Source organism: Misgurnus anguillicaudatus, chromosome 21 (assembly GCF_027580225.2).
Source record: "Misgurnus anguillicaudatus chromosome 21, ASM2758022v2, whole genome shotgun sequence".
NCBI classification, from domain to species: domain Eukaryota; kingdom Metazoa; phylum Chordata; class Actinopteri; order Cypriniformes; family Cobitidae; genus Misgurnus; species Misgurnus anguillicaudatus.
This window is the reverse complement of record NC_073357.2, coordinates 31,106,264-31,124,979: the sequence shown is the minus strand read 5'-3', so window position 1 is coordinate 31,124,979 and position 18,716 is coordinate 31,106,264. Positions and strand designations below refer to the sequence as shown.

Here is an 18,716-nt window from a genome sequence, read left to right as displayed (position 1 = left end):
ACTGCTTGCTGCTAGTGTTTTCTCTTTTTTTAATGTAAACATTTCATTGGTCAGTCAGAAGATTAAAACCAGCAGTACAGTGCTGTACACCCCAAGGGAGGAAAAGAGAACATTCAGTGCACCAAACAAAAAAATCCATTCACCGCAAAGAAAAAAAAGAGGGGTAAACTGGAAAAGAAATCTGGGTTAAGTAACAGGTCATAGGTGAATAGACTGTGCATGCATAACACACACATCTGTACACACTCACATATTACACAATCAGAGTGAGATAAAAAAAAACTGTCAATTTTTTCACCTAGTAATTCAGTAATCAGTTATATATGACTTACTGTATTACTGTAATATGCATACTTATTTCAACCTAACATCTGTAAGCTAGTTCATTTGTATTCATATTAGCCAGTATTTATTGTATTTGTACCGACAGGGTGCAGAAAGTGTGGTGCTATACAAAATATGTATATACATGCGCTTACAGTTTAATAAGAAAAATAATAAACTACAGCATCATCTGCACAGAAATAAACAACTGAAACTTTTTGTAACTATTTGTGCTCATGTTGAGTGAGAATGTTGTCAATATCACACTTTGTGCTTCATTAGCTGTAAGGCATTTTATGTCACAGCCTGAAGCCAGTGAGCACAGACCCATTAAGGGGAACAATGCTTGGTTCTCAAACAACTTTGGCTTAAGAGCTGCCCCTGGACAACATTCAGTTTATGAAATGACATTCAGCCACATGATTAGCCATCATCAGTCACTCGTATTTCATAGATATTTTTAGATGTACGTTTTTTGAAAAGCCCTGAAAGTCTGCCAACTGAACATAAACAGCAGAGAACTTTGTGTGTTATTACATGACTGACACTCACACACATGCACTCATGCTTAAAGCATCTATGCCCGGCCACACACATTTTATGCTACACATGCATACCCATACATTGTTTACTCCAGCAATGTTCTTACAAACTACAAAAGAAAACAGTCAAAGAAAGGATCAACAAACAACAAAACTAAAATAAAACAGGGACGCCTTGGCCAAATTCATGGGGTGCCAGTTCAGTCACTCATTACCATTTCAAAGAGCAACAGGTGGATCTGGAGCTCAATAGAGGCCACACCCACGCAGGTTATTGGCAATGATGATGTCAGTGACAGCATCAAAGACCACTTGAATGTTTCCTGTGTCAGTAGCACAGGTAAGATGACAGTAAATCTCTTTATTAGGAGAGCGATTCTTACTCTGGAACTGAACCTCTACATATGCAGTTGCCGCTTCAAATGTATTTGGACCTGTAGGAATGAAAAAATAGGTTACGAATACTATTTTTAGGCATTTTTATATTAAAAAAACTTACTTTTATATGATTGTGCATGATTTTTATACCCGTGTATTCTGGAAAGCAAATATTCAGTGGAGATTTCACAATCTTTTCTCCAAAAAGGTCCTTCTTATTGAGGAAAAGAATGATGGAGGTGTCAACAAAGAACTTATTGTTACATATGGAGTCAAAGAGCATAAGAGACTCATGCATACGGTTCTGTAGAAAGGAGAAGGAAGATATAGATTAGCATAATTTAAGTATTACATTAATATTAAAAGTTTAAAGATTCTAACTTTGGAAAGCTGACTTAGCTGCTTATATATAGCTTATTATTAGTAAATAAATACAGTTGGATTCCTCTATAACTGATAATAGCAAAAATTATATCAAATTATATTAATTGTTAATGAAATTAGTTATATATACCACATATATTTATATATAATAGACTATAGCCATAGTAATCATAAGTTTGATAGTAGCTCACTGTGGTCTCATCTTCATGCAGCATTTGGTCGTATCCACTCAGTGCAACACAGAAGATAATGGCAGTCACATCCTCAAAGCAGTGAATCCATTTTTTTCTCTCTGATCTCTGTCCCCCTACATCAAACAGCCTGGGGACAACAGATCACACACTTTCAAAACACATGTAAAGCCATGTACGCATGTGTGCACACTGTCCGATCAGTCCAACTTACAAATATACAGAAATAATACAAAATGGTTTAACCAAAGTTGTAGCTTATTTATTTTTACACTAGTATGAAAACTGTGTAATGAATTTAAGATTTCTATGCTATTTAATCACAAGTGTGTCACAATAGATTTGGAGGACAAACATAGTGGGGTGTAACCTATAGTTGTGGACAAAAATATTGGCACCCTTGCTAAATATAAGAAAAGAAAGCTGTGAATCTACAACGTTTTGAGCTTCGATAAAAAAAATCACATAAATAATTTTTTTATTGAAGTAAAACATTTGAAATTGAGGGGTTTACATTATTAAATAAATGTTTTTCTATAATACATACTGGACAGAATTATTGGCACCCCTAGAAAAATGTATCAGTAAAAAATCTTTAAAGTATATTCCCACTAATATTCACATTTTTTTAGCACATCAAGGTGACTAGAAATATTATGTTGTCTAGGCAAGGGGAATAAATATTAAGTAAAACAAAGCCCAAATCCACTTATTCATTCATCATCACAATGGGTAACTCCAAAGACAAAGATTTTTGAGCTAAACAAACTAAAAGTGGCTTTGAGGAAATAGTTAAACTATTAAAACATCTATTTTCCACAATCTGGGCAATAATAAAGACGATTTAATCAACTGAAGATGTTGTAAATCTGCCTGAAAGAGGACATATCATCTTAATGCTCAGCAAGGAGAGTAATTTGAGAGGCCAAAGACTATCCAAGGAACACAGATGGAGAACTTCAGAAATCAGTTAAATCCTGGGGTCAGAAAGCTTAAAAAAATTAAGGAAAACAGCAACTCCATCACTACAAGTTGCTTGGGACACAGTTTAAGAAACAAATCCTCTGCTCTCATGCAAAAACAAACTCCAGTATATTCATTTGCCAAACTGGAACTTTGTCTGTGGCCATATGAAACAAAAAGAGTTTTTGGCAGCAGGAACACAAGACGGCTTTGGTGCACACAGGAATTAAAAAAGTAATCCATGTTTACAGTTTAATATACATCTGGATCTTTATTGTTGTGAACCTACTTTTATACCAGAGATCTATGACATCTTATTTGATAAATTATATCAAATACCAACAGATAGAAAAGTCAAAACTTGACTTGCTCTGCTAGAAATCTTATAATGGGTTGTGGTTAAATTTTCCATCAAGACATTGGTTCAAACAAACATCAAAATAAAAAATAAATGGGTCACTAAGCACCAAATCAAGGTTCTACCATAGGCATCCCAGTTCCCTGACCTAAACCATGAAGAAAATAACTGAAGAGTAGAGAGCAGCAACATTTGAAAGGTCCTGTATGGAGGAATAATCTAAGATCACCTGCCATGAATTCTTCAACCGCATCAAACATTATAAAAAAAGACTCAGAGCTGTTATTCTTGCAAATGGAAGTAGCAAAGAGTATTAAATAAAAAAGGGGAAGGGGGTGTCAATAATTGTGGCCAGCGTCTATTTGAGAAATTTTTTTTATGATGTGATCCCCCCACTTTCATTTTTTTATTAAGCTCAAAAGGAAAAAAAAGTTGATTTTTTTCACAGCTTTCTTTGCTCATATTTACCAAGGGTGCCAATATTTTTGTCCACACCTGCACTTTATAGCTCTTTAGCATTAAAGGCGGAGTGCACAATGTTTGAAAAGCGCTTTGGAAAAGGGACCGGGACGACTACCAAAACACACTTGTAGCCAATCAGCAGTAAGGTGCGTGTCTACTAAACAACATTGTTGCCTGGGTTGCATATGTGTGGGCCTATCAAAAGAATGTCCAGATTCTATTGGGGTAGGGGCGTGTTTGTTTAGGTGATTTCAAATATCAACATTGGCTTTCAAACATTGTGCACTCTGCCTTTAATGTACAACATTTATGTACCGTTTCTTTTTACAAAACTAATACGCTATTAGTAAAATACACTATTGTAAAATGCAAACTAATTAAAAACTCTGTATATACATACCTAAAATTGAGGTTCTTAAAGGAGAAATGTGTTTCAACAATGCCAGTAGTTTTGACTCGAGTTCTAAGAATATCCTGTTCAGTGGGAAGGTAATCTGGAGATCCAATGCGTTGCAAACTGTCCAAGTAACTGAAACACAAAATGTGCACACATACATACGTTTATGTATAAAAAAAAAATACCATGTATTTGTAAATGCTTATAAGAATACACGTTATTGTGCATGAAACGGAAAAAAAATGTGGTTTGTGTTTTTTTATCTGACCTTGCATGTTTAAAGTTACAGCTGATAATGATATAATCATTATATAACCTCATTGCATTGTGTATGTATAAGAGAGAGACTCACTATTGGGCAGAGTCGTTGAGCTGGTACTCTCGTGATCGGCTGAAGCAGGCCTGAGTTCCAGAATCAGACCATAGACGTATCATAGCAGCCAAAAGTTCTGCTGAGAATGGCTCAGTGTCCTCCATACGAGTGACCACATCAAATACCAATTTAGCATCCGCCTAAAACACATAAACACCCATATTTTTTTTTAAATGATTTGAAAAACTTACTAACTGCATACAGGTGTGCAGAATAATGTCTACTAAAAGTATGGTGCTTTTAGTGAAAGCTATGATTTTTTTAATCATTTCCACCACTAGATGTCACTGTTACTAAGCTTCTGAGAAGTCTTTAGCCAAGCATAGGGAATACGCTGGTCCACACTGAAACTCAAATCAGGTGTGCACTGGTACATTAACAGCAAAAAAATTGTTATGCATCCTTTGTCCTGTCTAATAATTGTTAAGTTTCTTTAAAGATTCACTTAAACCACGTTTTTCAGGTTAACATATATCACACCATAACACTGCTGTTTAGAGTTTGGCTTATTACCTTTTACATTGAATGTACGTGAGTGTAAGCAGGTGTGTATACATACAGTTCTGTCCTTTTCTCCATACTCTATACCAAGAGTCTCCACTGCTCGCAAGATAGCAGCAAGGCTCTGAATAGTGTTGCTATAGACCACAGTTTTGAACTGCTTTACATCATCTCCAGAGAACCCATCTTCATGGATAATCCTGACGTAAGGACACAACAGAGAAAAGCCATTATATAGAGACACACATATATAAACACGAAAGACAAGACAAGACTGACAATAATGTGCACATTTGCATATATAACAATTAAATGAAACTTAATATAAAAATCTGATACTAAGCATACTGATCTAACTAAGCATAGAGCAAGCAAGCAGGGAAATCACAAAAGTAGTTATGATCAATTATATTATTTACATTAAATGAATGGAATTTTAAATATTTCTTAAATTTTGTTTATTATTATTAAGTCTCATGTTAAAGTTAGATTTTAAATCCTAGATTTTCAAGTTGATCTTTAAATGTGGTCTCAAACGCCACTGTACAAGCAATGTTGGAATATGTGGTGGTAAAGTATTAATAAGGTTTATGCAATACTCTTGTATTTTTTAGCTTTTGGTCCTTTTAGGTAAAATGATAATGCAGCAATACTTGTATAACAGTAAATAATAGTAAGTAAAACTGTAATAGTGCCCATAAGAGTGTACTAAAAAGTGATAGATTGTATGTATCTTGTTATCTGTTATAATTGTATAAATATGGATGCTTTGATTTCCAAAACTGTGTAGTGTTGTAGTACTGATATAAAATTGATTTAAATAAATCTATTACACAAAAAATGTAGTGTGATTTGAACCTCTGTATTTATGAAAATGTAAGGGTAGGTGCATGGCAAAGTCCCAGTACATCCGTTTAATGTGCGGATAACGCTAAACGAGACTGCGGGGATCAGGCACTAAAAGCCACCCATTAAGATTAATAGAGAGAAAGAGTCTAATACATCACACACAATCTCTCTCTCTCTCTCTCTTAGTCAAACACAAATGTCTGACACACTGGACACATGCCTTAAACGGAAAAGATTTAGGAACCTTGGAAAATTGTCCAACATGAACAACAACAGGCTTCACTGCACACTTATTCACAGTGGGACAGACAAACGCACAGCGGTGTCTCATGGGGTTGTTTGTATTTCAGCACCAGCACACTGAACAGCGCAAGCCAAACACTTCTCAACCTTAAACTGCCCTCTCAGTGCCCAAACAAACCATGTAAAGCAGCCCCTAATATCTTAAAAGCTCACTTACTTCATCTGTTTGACGATGGTGCTTTTGCCTGACTCCCCGCCGCCTGCGAAGACACGAGCTGTCAATGCTGTTTTGCGCGCACACACACACACCTGCAGTCCTTATTCAATTCACTCACTCTTAATAAAGCAGTCAATCAGACCAACGTCTTTTTCTGCGTGACTTACCGAGCAGCAGTAATTTCACATCTTTGGCTGCGTTCATTCCGTCTTCTTTAAGGTTTTTCTCGATGGCTCTGCTCCGCTCCAGAGCCGCGCGCTCATCTGCACTTAACGTGCATCCCATTGCGAGAGTCGGGACGCGCGAGAGCTGTAGCCCAAATATCCGTCTCTGTCCCACACTCTCCTCTCGTGCCTGCTCAGTGTGCCTCTCGTTGCTAAAGCATCCGAGCCGAATTAAGGTCAGGGACAGGCTCGTACCTCGGCCTCTTGATTGAGATGAGGTCGTCCTGCTCGCGCTCCGAATCGTTGGTGTCTATTGGGTGGCGGCCAGCACGAGCTCGTCTCTCATCCTGTAGTTCCCTCCTAATGCGCGAGGGGCAAACCCCTCTCTCATCGACCTGACGTCACTGCGAGAGCATCTTTCTGCTTTTGTGACAGCCTTTTCAGTTATTTGTATGATGATCTCATACCGGTTTTTCCCATTTTTTTTTACTAGTGATAAGTTGCTGTAACTTAGAAAAACGATTTTAAATGGATTAATTTGATAAGCTAAGGTGTAGACCTAATTTAAAATAGTATGTTGACGTTAGGACAGTTTTATTAAATGTTTTAGGCTGCCTAAATTAGACATCAATAAAATTCACAGTGGATTTGTTTTATATGTTAAACAAATTGTTTATATTTAGACATTTTAAGGGGAAATTTCACAAATTTTTTAAGATGTCAAATAAATCGTTGGTGCCCCCAGAGTATGTGAAGTTTTTGCTTAAAATACCATATAGATAATTTATTATAGCATGTTAAAATTGCCACTTTGTAAATGTTTAAAATGCAAATGAGCTGATCTCTGCACTAAATAGCAGTGCCGTGGTTGGATAGTGCAGATTAAGAGGCGGTATTATCCCCTTCTGACATCACAAAGGGAGCCAACTTTCAATGAGCTGTTTTTCACATGCTTGTAGAAACTGGTTTACCAAAACTAAGTTACTGGGTTGATCTTTTTTTACATTTTCTAGGTTGATAGAAGCACTAGGGACCCAATTATAGCACGTAAACATTGAAAGTCAGATTTTTATGATATGTCCCCTTTAAAGAATACCTATTGTCCGATTCACATTTTTAAATTTCCTTTGTTGTGTAGGTGTGTAGTAGTACGTTAACGATATGCAACGATGACGTGAGATATCGTCTCAAATGTTTCTTTTTTCTTGGACTACAACAAACACACGGATTGTAGGCAACATTTTACTTCCTGGGATTGGTGATGTAGACAAGACCAACATTATCATAATTCCTCCCGCTTCGGACTCACAGCCTGTAAGTTAGCAACCGAATCTTTCAAACATGGTAAGGAGCGTCACATTTCCGGCTGACGTCAGCAGTATTCAGGCCAATCACAACCTACAGATTAGCTAGCCAATCAGGGACACAGAGCTTTACAAATCTTCGGGTGAAATCTAGAGCTACAAAAATGTACAGTGTGTGGTAAATAATGCATTTTTAACCATAAACCACGCAAACACATTGTATTACACCAAATACACAAAATAACGTTTTTTAGCTATAAAAATAGGTGCACTTTACGGAAAAACTCTTGTTCACTGATTACAATGTAATAGACAATATGGCAATAAAAGACGACATATTTGAGACAGCCTGATCAGTTGTCATTTGGTGAAGATGTGTTGGAGATGCCCCTCTTTGTTTTTCCTTTATTTTAATGTTTTACAGAAGACTATTCCTTAAACACATTTGTGGAGTATTTATATTTGTAACTAAGTGTTATGTAAATGTATGTTAAATAGTTGTGACAATGTAATTACACTCTTAAAAATAAAGGTGCCATAAAATTATTTTTTTTGACTGAATGGTTTTATAAAGAACCTTTACTCTACAGAAACTTTCTGTTTCAAAAAAAGCTTACTCCTAAAAATAAAGGTGCTTTAAAAGTTCTTTACACAAGAATGCCATAGATAGAAGAACCATTTTCGATTCCCTACAGAACCATTAATTGTTGAAAGAACCATTTTTCATACATTTTTATAATTTTTTACTTTTTTACTACAAAGACCTGCTTAAGACACTTCAGATTCTAAAGATTTTCTATGAAACCATTTAGCCATTAATGGTTCTTCTATGGTATCATAAAGCACATTCATTTTTAAGAGTATTACAAGGGTTCTTTAGATTATGAAATGGTATGAAAGAAGCGGTTCTTTGAGGAATCAAAATGTTTCTTCTATGGCATTGTTGTAACGTTAAGAACCTTGCACCTTTATTTTTAAGATTGTACTAACTTACCTAACACATAAATATATAATAAAAATAATTAATCATTTTATCTATATTACAAACCCTTACACTCAAAAAGATTTAAGATTTGTTTAAATGCCTAACCTCTGTGCCAGATGTTCTGCTTTGTTGTCAACATATAATAAAGCTTAAATTTGTACTTCAGCAACTGCTTACTTGCTGATTTTTTAAAAATCTGACACATAACCAAAATCTGAACATGAATATTCGAACATCCTGACTTATTCTGATGACAAAATGTTCAGTATCACATTGCAATATGGAACGATTAAAAAAAACAGAAACTGTGCTTTTCCTTAGGTTTACCAAGCAGACAAGCCAACAGAGGAAAACGGTAGCGCATTTAAATAATGTGAATGTTTGTGGGACAAAAGTGCACATAAAGGGGCGGTTTTCAGGGATTAGACTAATCCTAGACTAAAATAAATGTAAGAGCTGTCCAAACTGAAAACAACTTGCACTGACATATTTTAAAATACATCAGTGCCCTGTGTTTTGCCTCAAAATGCACATAAGTTTATTGTTTATTGCTTAAACTAATCCCTGTCCGGGAAAGCACCCCGAAGAGTTTGGTTCCAAAACGAGATGACTCGTTGTTTTGAATTTCTTTGTCGAAACATGTTTATAATCATGTTTTTATTGTGCTACATAGCTGTATCTTGTTTTTAGTTATGAAGGCTTAAATCAAAACAAACCAACTGCAGTTTGATTGGAATGCACAATCAAAAAACAAGATTTTTGAATAACAAAAAAACTGAGTTATCTCGTTTTGGAACCAAACTCTTCACATACAAAATGAAAGCTGCACAGGCCTCTATGTAAAAATAAATGTCTAACTGATACTATGCTGACACACACACAATTCACTCTGATGGATTACTTGACTAAGATGAGAGCAATATCAAACCACAGGGTAGCTTAATATGCTTTTATCATTATTACCATGGTGGGTACAGCATCATAGACCCTCTTCCATAAGCCTCAACTTCATAAATATGTTGCTATATCATTACATTATCATATACAAGTAGCATAAGCAGGGCTCAACACAGAATTTTTTATACTGGCCCAGTTGGGCCAGTGGCTCAGGTTTTCACTTGCCCTGCCAAAATTTTTATTGGCCCCATCAAAAAAATATATTAGTGTCACATATTTAAAATAATAATTCCAAAGTCGAATATAATTGTTTAAATTTACAATTTATTCATTATTTGTTCAGACAATTGGCAATAAAGTTCAGTGGACCAGATAAAAGATTATCTGAGAAGTTAACATTTGCAATGCTTAAAATGTCTCTCTGTGGTAACATTACATAATACATACAGAAAATATATTTTAGTGACTGGGAGAAAAGTACTGGCCTGATCGGGCAAGTGACAATACTGTTTACTGGCCCGAATGTCTCTCACACTGGCCCCGGGCAGTCCTTTATGTTGAGCCCTGATAAGTATGTATAAGTATGTATAAATCGTGAAAAACTTCACTCTTACCCTTACGAAAATTAACCATGGTTTATTGTGGTAAAAGTGTAACCATGTTTTTTTGGTGTATTGATTACTATCAGCAAAACCATGGTTTAACTATGGTTGCCAAAACCATGGTTGTCAAAACAATGGTTATTTTGTGGTTACCATGGTTTTACTACAGTAACCCTGGGTTTTTGGTTTTAACTGTAGTAAAACCATGGTTAATTTTCGTGAGGGTAGAAACGTTTATTGAAAACGGAACTGTTGGGTAACATTGTCTTTTGTATTTAATCACTAGGTTTCTCATAAATGAAAATGTTAGATTTCACTCTAGAAAACGACTATAGGAGCTTCTAAATCCCCATAACTAAAATGAATGTGATCTCTTAACCATCTAATACTTTAATGGCAGGTCTGTGTAATGCTTTAATGGAGAAAGGCCTCCTCCATTTCATTAATCTGACCGCTCTCAATAGATACCATTAAGCTAAAAATGAATTTCAAAGAATAACGGCATTTCATGTCATATTAAAACACAATCAGATCCAGATGCTGACTTATTTTTAATTTTTGCCATTGTTTCAACTTAATAGTCTCTAAAAAACATTAGATCAATATAGGTGACCTATACCTAGTGGACAGTTTTATAATCAGATCAAGCATGTTTTGGACTAGAAAGCTTATTTCGTATTATAAAAGCATAGTTCACTATCCTTAATATTCACACAGAAGAGACACATCTAAAAATGCTAGGTTGAATGGGTTTAAAAAGGGACAAACCCAACTGTTGGGTTACATAACTCAGAAAATGTTTAGGCCTATATATGTCCCAACATTGGGTTCATATATAGGTTCAATAATATCCCAGTGGGTTGGGGTGGTCCCTTTTTGACCCAGCAGTGGATCAAAAATAGCCCAGCAGAGTGTATTCCTTATAATTTTTCCAGAAATGTAAGGAAGCATAGGACAATTGAGTTTCTTAAAACATGTATGAAAAACTTTATTAATCATTTAACAAATAATTTGGGACAGTAAAACAACTTCTGAGACAGATTAAACTCAAAATCACAAACATCAACAGGCATGCTCTTTAATTGTTGCTGTATATCTTGGAAAAATTCACATACGCACACATACAAAAATACACATCCATCATTCATAAAGGCTCAATCTCGTGGCTGAATGCCCAACATAATCTCTGCCATGCTGGTCAGTTTTGTCTCCTCTAGCGCACTTATAAGGCGGCCCAGCCTGGCACTCCTGCCTTCTGATTGGATGAAACGTCCAAGCAGTTGATAGGCCTGTTCATAAAGCCCTTCCCTTTCATACTCATAGGCAAGATTATCGATAGCTGGGCCTTTAAGACCACGACAGTTCTTTTGTAAAGCCCTTCCCACTCGCCTCCAATCCCGTCCAATGTGAGCTGCAAATCGTTGTTGGTCTGCAGATGTCAATGGCCTATCATCTAAGAGGATTGGAAAGGGATGCAGACACTTAACATATAACATTTTAATGGGGTTTAAGCTAAATTTTGGAATAAAACAGTATATTGATAATATAAAATGGATAATACAGTCATTTGTGACAGTAGATTATGAGACTTTATCCTGGATTGTACAGAAAGAGTATGATTTTTTGTAATTTAGAAGTTACACTCTATAATGCATTATGACAAATATAAACACCCAAATTTCTCACCAAACACTCTTTTCTGAAACAGAAAGCAGTTCTTTGGCAGTTCTTGTGGGGGCTGACTGGGAGGGCCGTAGCTGTTCTGCAGCTGCTGCTCCAACTGTGTGACCTCATCATCTCGCAAACGCACAGGCTACAAAATAACCATCCATCAGATTAACCAATTGCACGTAAACAGCTGCTAGGTTTAAACAAAACAATGATGTATTTCTTTAACTCTAAAAGATTTTTACAGGAAACTCAGAATGCATGAATTTTTTCACAGTTGCCCCACCTGAGCAAGGCTGATACATCAAACTGCTCCATCCTTTCAAAGATGTTAGATGTTCCTCCTGAATGTTAGACATTATGAGTTCACCAAAAGCCCCTCTGGTTTTCTTCATTAACAAGTTAAGCACTCTTCAGTCAAGCCAAACAGCATTTTATTTTAGCTTAATTTAGTGACAGGACAATTCCAGGCCACCCCTATATAAATCTGTTCTGAAAAGGGCTTTTCACACTGCGCTTAACCCGGGTCAGAGTCATATAAAGAGAGAGTTACGAAACGCTTTGATCTCGCCGCCGCGCGGTCACGTGATTCATGTAACGTTCTACAGTTCCTAACCAAGCAGGGCTGTCAATCTGTTTGCATAGGTTTTCAGCTATTTTAGGTAAATATTAGCTTGTAATGTGAATTGATCACTATACTTACTATGTTTATAACGTTTTGTTTTACTAGGGAGTGATGGAAATACAGTAAATCAGTTAATAAAGATAAACAGTTAATGATGACCCAAAGATAACTGTGGTTATCTATACCAACTACAGCAACACAGTTAATCTTTTATTTTTATAGCAAAAATATGGCTATATAAATGGCTATCAATCTGCTAAAAACATAATTCCTACACTTTTACTATATTAAAATCACAAAAACCAACGCGGTTATTTGTAACAGTGAAGCATAACAGAAACACACTAAATTCATATTTAATTGTATTTAGAGTACACATTAAATGTTAATATAATTATACATGATTTTCGAGGATACATCACTCGTATTACTTACCAAACACAATGAAACACATAGCAGCATTGTGAAGCAGTGTGACTTTCTTATAAGGCATTAGCTTGTCGCTGTTGCCCCCTAGTGTTACTCGTAATATATAAAAAAAGATAAGTATAAAGTAGATGGCCACCAGTAATAAAATATTAAACCATTAAATCTATATTATTCACACATTATACACAACTCATTAAAATATAAAAAAAATCTAGTTATTATTAACGATAATCATTACCTACAGCAGAGTTCATAAAATATCACTGTTGACTATATTCATAAAATGTCTGAAAATGTAAAGAGAAACGGTAATTTCATCGATTTACCAGCAGGTGCTATTGAAATGAATGGGCTTCAGTGCTGCGTTTGGAACTATGCGTCACTACCGGTCACTACATGACACGCTGTTACTTCCGCATTCCATTCTTACAACGGTCGTCTATGTGAGTGTCGTAACTCTATTTTTATACGACTCTGGCCCGGGTTATCTTCATTCTAAACCCCGCTTTTAACCCTAGGTTAAGGAGCATTTCACACTTGTAATTTAGAAGTGGTGTTATCCTAAAATTTACCTAGGGTTATAAAACCTGCTTTTGAGGGGTTAACCCTGCATTGCGGTGCCAAACGCATGCAGTGTGAAACCATGACTTGATGCTTGACAACAGACAGCCAATCAGAAATTGAAGTGCAAGTGCCTCATATCACGATCTTTGTAACGAAAACATCCGAATTGAAGTAAAAATGACATCCCAAGAGACTTAAAAGAGCCAAGAGAGATTTACGTTGCGAACCGTTCACTGACGCGGAAGCACAATATAAGTGGTTATTTAAAGCAACAGCACGCTATTTTAATTCAATCAGTTTGACATTGCTTTTATCCAATCATCACTGTTGAGACCACAAATATGCAAATGATAACGTTAATTTAGGATTTAGGAATGCACAGTGTGAAACGTCAGATTAAAATACCCAGGGTTTTCTCTTAACCCCTGATTAAGTATAAACAGTGTGAAATGTGTAACGGATAACCCAGGGTTCTGTTAACCTGGGGTTTAGAATAACCTGGGGTTAACTATTTCAAGTGTCAAAAGCCCTTAAGAATGGCTAACAGATGCTAACATTCTCTTTCTTTCTCTATCTCTCGCTCTCTGCGCCTGAGGCCAAAGTGCTGCAAACTAAGTGCTCTTCCGCCATACAATATAGTTCTTATTTTTTATTTTGTGCCATCATACTTACTTGTGTAACTACTCATGTAACAGTTTAGGGAAAACTTGAAAGTGTTTGGTGGCTTCTAAATTCATCCCTGTTTGGATCCTATGAATGGGGCTAAGCTATATGCTAACACATTTATGATGCACTGTACAAAGATTAAGTTCACATATGAATAAAAATAGGGATGAATTAAGTCATCTAAGTTGAGGTAAGAACATAGTAAAATATTGAAAAACGGTGGTGTTTTCCTTTAAATACATACATAAATATTACACACAGCACACACTCATATATTATGCAAAAATTCACTTTTATTTTGTATCCGATTAATCGCTGCCCACCACTAATAATATATATAATATATATAATATATATAAAAACGCACAACTATGAAGTAAGTTCCAGTTAATTAATAAAATTAAAAAATTAAAATGAATATAGTAAATAAACCATGATTTTTTATTTTTTTTCCTTCACCTGATCATTTAAACTAGACCAAATTATCCATAAACACTGAAGAAAAATAAATAAATATAAATATTGATAGGCCAACTTTTTCCCATTACTGCAAACACAAGTGCAAACAATGTGGAAGGCTGAGATGTGCTACAATCTCTCTTCCTCCCTCTCTCTCTCACACGCTATCAAATGACGTTTTGGAATTATCAACTACCAAGTTCAAATCAGTACTCGCAATAGCCTTTTAAAGACTAAGTCTGTCAAATGTATTAAAATAAAACATTCAAACAATTTCTTACGGCGTGGTAACCGTGATATAAGCAGAATAATTGTCTGTTGAATTATTTTTTTTAAAATGCACCCCGAATTACCACCTCAGATGTGCATTTTTTTTTTTAAATAATTCAAATGGAATATTGTCAATTATTCCTTACTTATAATGCAGGGTGCTCTGTTCTTTGTGGTTGTGCAGCTGATTTAGGATCAGTCTCCGGATCAAGATACTTCACTGACACTTCCCTAACAAGTGGACTTGAGGAAAATTATAGTCATTTTCAAAAGCATGAAATGACTTTTAACCCTGAAAACAAATGTTGGATTCCATTTTTGTATTTTTGTCAACAGTAAATGTGTAGGTTACGAATTGAGGTGATTCAACAAACAAATAAGCATTAGTATTGTGACATAAAATGTGGTAAATATGATTTCAGTATCACTTCCTAACTAACTCTCGAAACTAACTCTCAGAAAAACTGAAACTTGTATTTCAAGCTATTGCGCAATTAAAGGCCCTTACAATCTCTCATGGCTGTCATATTTATTATATTAAAATATTTATTTGTAAATGATTTAACTCATTAAATCTACTTTGAACTGTTTGTGCATAAACACACATACCTGTGATTGGCGAACATGCTCTAGGCAGATGTCTAGGTCATTTAGACTGTGGTCCATCGTGTGCGCTCCAGCTTTGAGTTGTGTTTCCATGACAACCCCATCAGGAATGCTAAGAAGCCGTGAGGCATGTTGGGACAAAAACTGAAGGAGTGAACCACATGCATAGCTCTCCAGGAATCGCTGACAGAGATTCATGTCCATAAACTTAAGTTCCACTCCGAGGAAGGGATCAGCATCATGCAGTTTCAGGATTTCGTAGCCTTCCAGTCCACCAACAGAATCTGAATTAAAATTCAACCAGGACTTTATTAACCGCAAGCAACAAACAACTGAAAAGGGCTATAATATAATGTGTATATATATACATATATATATATAGGCAACATTTAATACTATATTAATACAAATACTCTCTTATTTTCAATGTAGGTGTCTTTGGGATTTTTATTGATACATACCTGTAAGGGTAAGCTTAATAACCTTGAACAAACTAAATTTTCCCTGCTCATCTTTGTAAATTGACAGAAGGTTATGTGCTGGACTGCTACACCCCAAGAAAAGTACAGCACACCCAGACCACGCACGATCATCTAAGTTGCTTTCATTTAACCTCTGCAACACAGATACAATCAAATACTAATTGTTAATGTACATACTCTAACATCTGGACAGACACAGATGTTCACAACCTACAATACAAACATATACCTTCGTGTCTATACTGTCCATCTCCTGAGTTAACTCTCTTCACAACTCCTGTGAGTGTAAAAAAAAACAAATCAACCCCACAAAGAAAACATACAGAGACAAAGAAATGTTACACCAATGAGCTTCTTTGTTAATCTTTTATCTTGTAAGCATGTCCTTATAAGGGTGTGAGTGTTGGCTCGTCGTCCGCATTTATTAACGAGGTCAGATTGTAACAAACACGAAATGCACATGTTTACAGGTAACGCAAGACGGATTGACGCGCATGCGTCACGGGATAAACTTGAATTTTTACACATTTTAAGTGATCAGTGGATTAAATATCTACAGATATGATAGTTCAACCGTTTTTAATGTTAGTTTAGTGTTATATACTTTAATTTCTACTTGAACGCACAATATTTCCCGTATGAATGTTTCACATAACTTACGTGGTTTCAATTTATATCATATCGAATATAAACCTACGCTTTGTTTATAACGATAATAAATTATGATATAATTACTTACAAAACGATTTGCTGGATTTTGGTTGAATAATAAGACGGACGTCTGAAAACTTAACCCGAAGAAAACTTTTGAGATGTCGAAGCACTGTCTTTGGCCGCTTTAAGACACGCCCACTAATGTGTGCAGGGATTGCGCTGATTGGCGCATAGCAGGTCGCGTTCAATGGTGATTGGTTAAATGCTTCTTATCTTGTTTTACTGCTGCTTTTGAGAACGGAACTCGTGACGGAGGAGGAAGTACAGAACTGCAAAGTTTGAGAACGCAAAAAGGTCCGACACACAGACAGACAGCACAATCCGGATAGATGTCTAAATTGGGGATTAGGAGGTTTTGTGTATGATACCAAATAGCTGATCTTTTGAAGTGATAAGTGATTTGTAATTTAATGGAGCTGCCAGAGGAAATCCTTGCATATATTTTTTCTTTTCTGCCTTTGCATGACAAATGCAGTGCATTTAGTGTTTGTAAGGCATGGTCTAATACAATGACCCATCCAAGCTCATGGAAACACACGGAAGTCAGGTAAGAACTGATCTTATTTTAATTATTATTTGTTTCTACTTTATAAATGGTGAAACACCCTTGAAATTGACCTTCACCCTCTTGCTCCAATGTTCTTATCTCTTTGTCTTAGGTGTGAGTCAGGGACCAGTTTGCCTGAAAGATTTTCTGATCTTCTTCCACTGGTCAGAAATTTGAAGCTAAGTATGAGTCTGACAGATCCAGACAAGCGTAAAACAGGGCTTTGGGTGCTGAGGCAGGCCGTTGCCATGGGTGATGGACAGCTGGAGTCGCTCTCCATCTGTTGTGTTGGGAGTCCACCCCTATTTTACGCTGGTCAGGACCTGCAGCAAGGCATAGTTGATATACTCACAAATGGGTCATCGCTTACTGTGCTTGACCTTAGGGGTTTACCTTTCACCCTCAACGACTCCTTCGTCAGGAGCGTATCCGTGCTTTGTCCCGCTCTGCGAAATCTTTACATCAACAACCATTCTTTGGTGTGTGGGGTGGTTGCAGAAACACTAAGGCAAGCGCTTAAGTCCTGCCCATCGCTCAACGTTCTCGGGGTTTTTCAGGCCAGTCTCTCTCAAGACGTTTTGAAAGATCTCATGTTGCCAGAACGGCCAGCGCTTAAGAAACTGGAGCTTCGTTGTGAACGCTCACTCAAGTACACTACACCTCTCAGTGACCAAATATGGTTGGAGTTAAAACGGCGACACCCACATCTGTGGGTGGAGCTTGAACTAGACCACACCCTCCCTGAACTGCACGTTCCAGCGGTACTGCAGCCCAGCATCCCAGTCCGATGCCTACGCCTGCTCACTTGGACATTGCTGTTGGAGGAGATTCGTCTAGTAGAGAAGAGTTACGCCAACACACTTGAGATTTTAGAGTTGCAGACACCTCCATCTCCTCAATTAAACGCTGCCCTGATATCCTTAGCACATCAGTGTGTCAGGCTTCGGGAGGTTCACTGCTTTTGCTTGGTCTCACAAGAAGTGATAACGGCATTCATTACGCACTGTCCGAACCTCAGCAAATATACACTTAAAATATATAAAGAGCCTCATCCATGGACCTACACAAAACTAAAGTAATAAACAGATCTGCTTTAGCTGAAGCATTCTTTGCACAAGCTTGAATAATGAAATTCATACATTTCATCAGTAGGTGTAATCCATGGGGATCAAGACCTTTTCACTGTTAACGCAAATGCAACTGAGTTACAGAAAGACTCAAAACAGCTACAGGGACAGATGTAAATAGTAAAATAATAAGAAATCTAAGAAATATTTAAGATTATGCATTTCTAGTTCACTAATGTAAGGATTAATGTTAACTCCATTGCTGTGGAGGATGCACAAAATTATTTCGAAATTAAGATGAAATCACATGGATTATCAGGGTTTGCACAATCAAGAGTCTAGGCTAGCTTGATATCATGCTGTAAACAAAAACAGGATGTATTATTATGTAACGGTTTTATGGTGATAATTTATGCTGATTGATATGCTGATAATAATTTGTATGAAAATGTGTTAAATTAAAGTATCATCATTAGTGGTTTCAA

At 36.3% G+C, this 18,716-nt stretch overlaps 3 protein-coding genes across 3 annotated transcripts; 1 reads left to right on the top strand and 2 right to left on the bottom strand.

Moving 5' to 3' along the window:
* Positions 1-9: 9 nt before the first annotated feature.
* gnao1b (guanine nucleotide binding protein (G protein), alpha activating activity polypeptide O, b) lies at positions 10-7,082 on the bottom strand. Its single transcript, XM_055202234.2, has 8 exons — positions 6,350-7,082; positions 6,183-6,225; positions 4,932-5,073; positions 4,352-4,512; positions 4,003-4,131; positions 1,820-1,949; positions 1,395-1,548; positions 10-1,300 (listed from the first exon to the last, which is right to left on the bottom strand). Exons 1-8 carry the CDS (start codon positions 6,465-6,467, stop codon positions 1,113-1,115), a joined length of 1,065 nt encoding a protein of 354 aa, XP_055058209.2. The 5' UTR covers positions 6,468-7,082; the 3' UTR covers positions 10-1,112.
* Positions 7,083-11,097: 4,015 nt separating this feature from the next.
* tradd (tnfrsf1a-associated via death domain) lies at positions 11,098-16,797 on the bottom strand. The gene is made up of 6 exons (XM_055202246.2): positions 16,643-16,797; positions 16,133-16,180; positions 15,883-16,036; positions 15,425-15,705; positions 11,821-11,947; positions 11,098-11,587 (listed from the first exon to the last, which is right to left on the bottom strand). The coding sequence occupies exons 2-6, from the start codon at positions 16,151-16,153 to the stop codon at positions 11,289-11,291; spliced, it is 882 nt and encodes a 293-aa protein (XP_055058221.2). The 5' UTR covers positions 16,154-16,180; positions 16,643-16,797; the 3' UTR covers positions 11,098-11,288.
* Positions 16,798-16,846: 49 nt separating this feature from the next.
* fbxl8 (F-box and leucine-rich repeat protein 8) lies at positions 16,847-18,706 on the top strand. The gene is made up of 2 exons (XM_055202223.2): positions 16,847-17,164; positions 17,277-18,706. The coding sequence occupies exons 1-2, from the start codon at positions 17,028-17,030 to the stop codon at positions 18,241-18,243; spliced, it is 1,104 nt and encodes a 367-aa protein (XP_055058198.1). The 5' UTR covers positions 16,847-17,027; the 3' UTR covers positions 18,244-18,706.
* The last annotated feature ends 10 nt before the right edge of the window (positions 18,707-18,716 follow it).

Excerpts from the sequence above, each read along its gene's own strand:
- fbxl8 (XM_055202223.2), top strand. The coding sequence starts at position 17,028 with ATGGAGCTGCCAGAGGAAATCCTTGCATATATTTTTTCTTTTCTGCCT. Across the intron at positions 17,165-17,276 it reads TGGAAACACACGGAAGTCAG|GTGTGAGTCAGGGACCAGTT; the intron begins GTAAGAACTGAT and ends TCTTTGTCTTAG.
- gnao1b (XM_055202234.2), bottom strand. The coding sequence starts at position 6,467 with ATGGGATGCACGTTAAGTGCAGATGAGCGCGCGGCTCTGGAGCGGAGC. Across the intron at positions 6,226-6,349 it reads TGTGAAATTACTGCTGCTCG|GCGGCGGGGAGTCAGGCAAA; the intron begins GTAAGTCACGCA and ends GTGTCTTCGCAG. Across the intron at positions 1,549-1,819 it reads TGCATGAAGATGAGACCACA|AACCGTATGCATGAGTCTCT; the intron begins GTGAGCTACTAT and ends TCCTTTCTACAG.
- tradd (XM_055202246.2), bottom strand. The coding sequence starts at position 16,153 with ATGGACAGTATAGACACGAAG. Across the intron at positions 11,948-15,424 it reads AGCATGTTCGCCAATCACAG|CCTGTGCGTTTGCGAGATGA; the intron begins GTATGTGTGTTT and ends GTTATTTTGTAG. Across the intron at positions 11,588-11,820 it reads GTTTCAGAAAAGAGTGTTTG|ATGATAGGCCATTGACATCT; the intron begins GTGAGAAATTTG and ends CAATCCTCTTAG.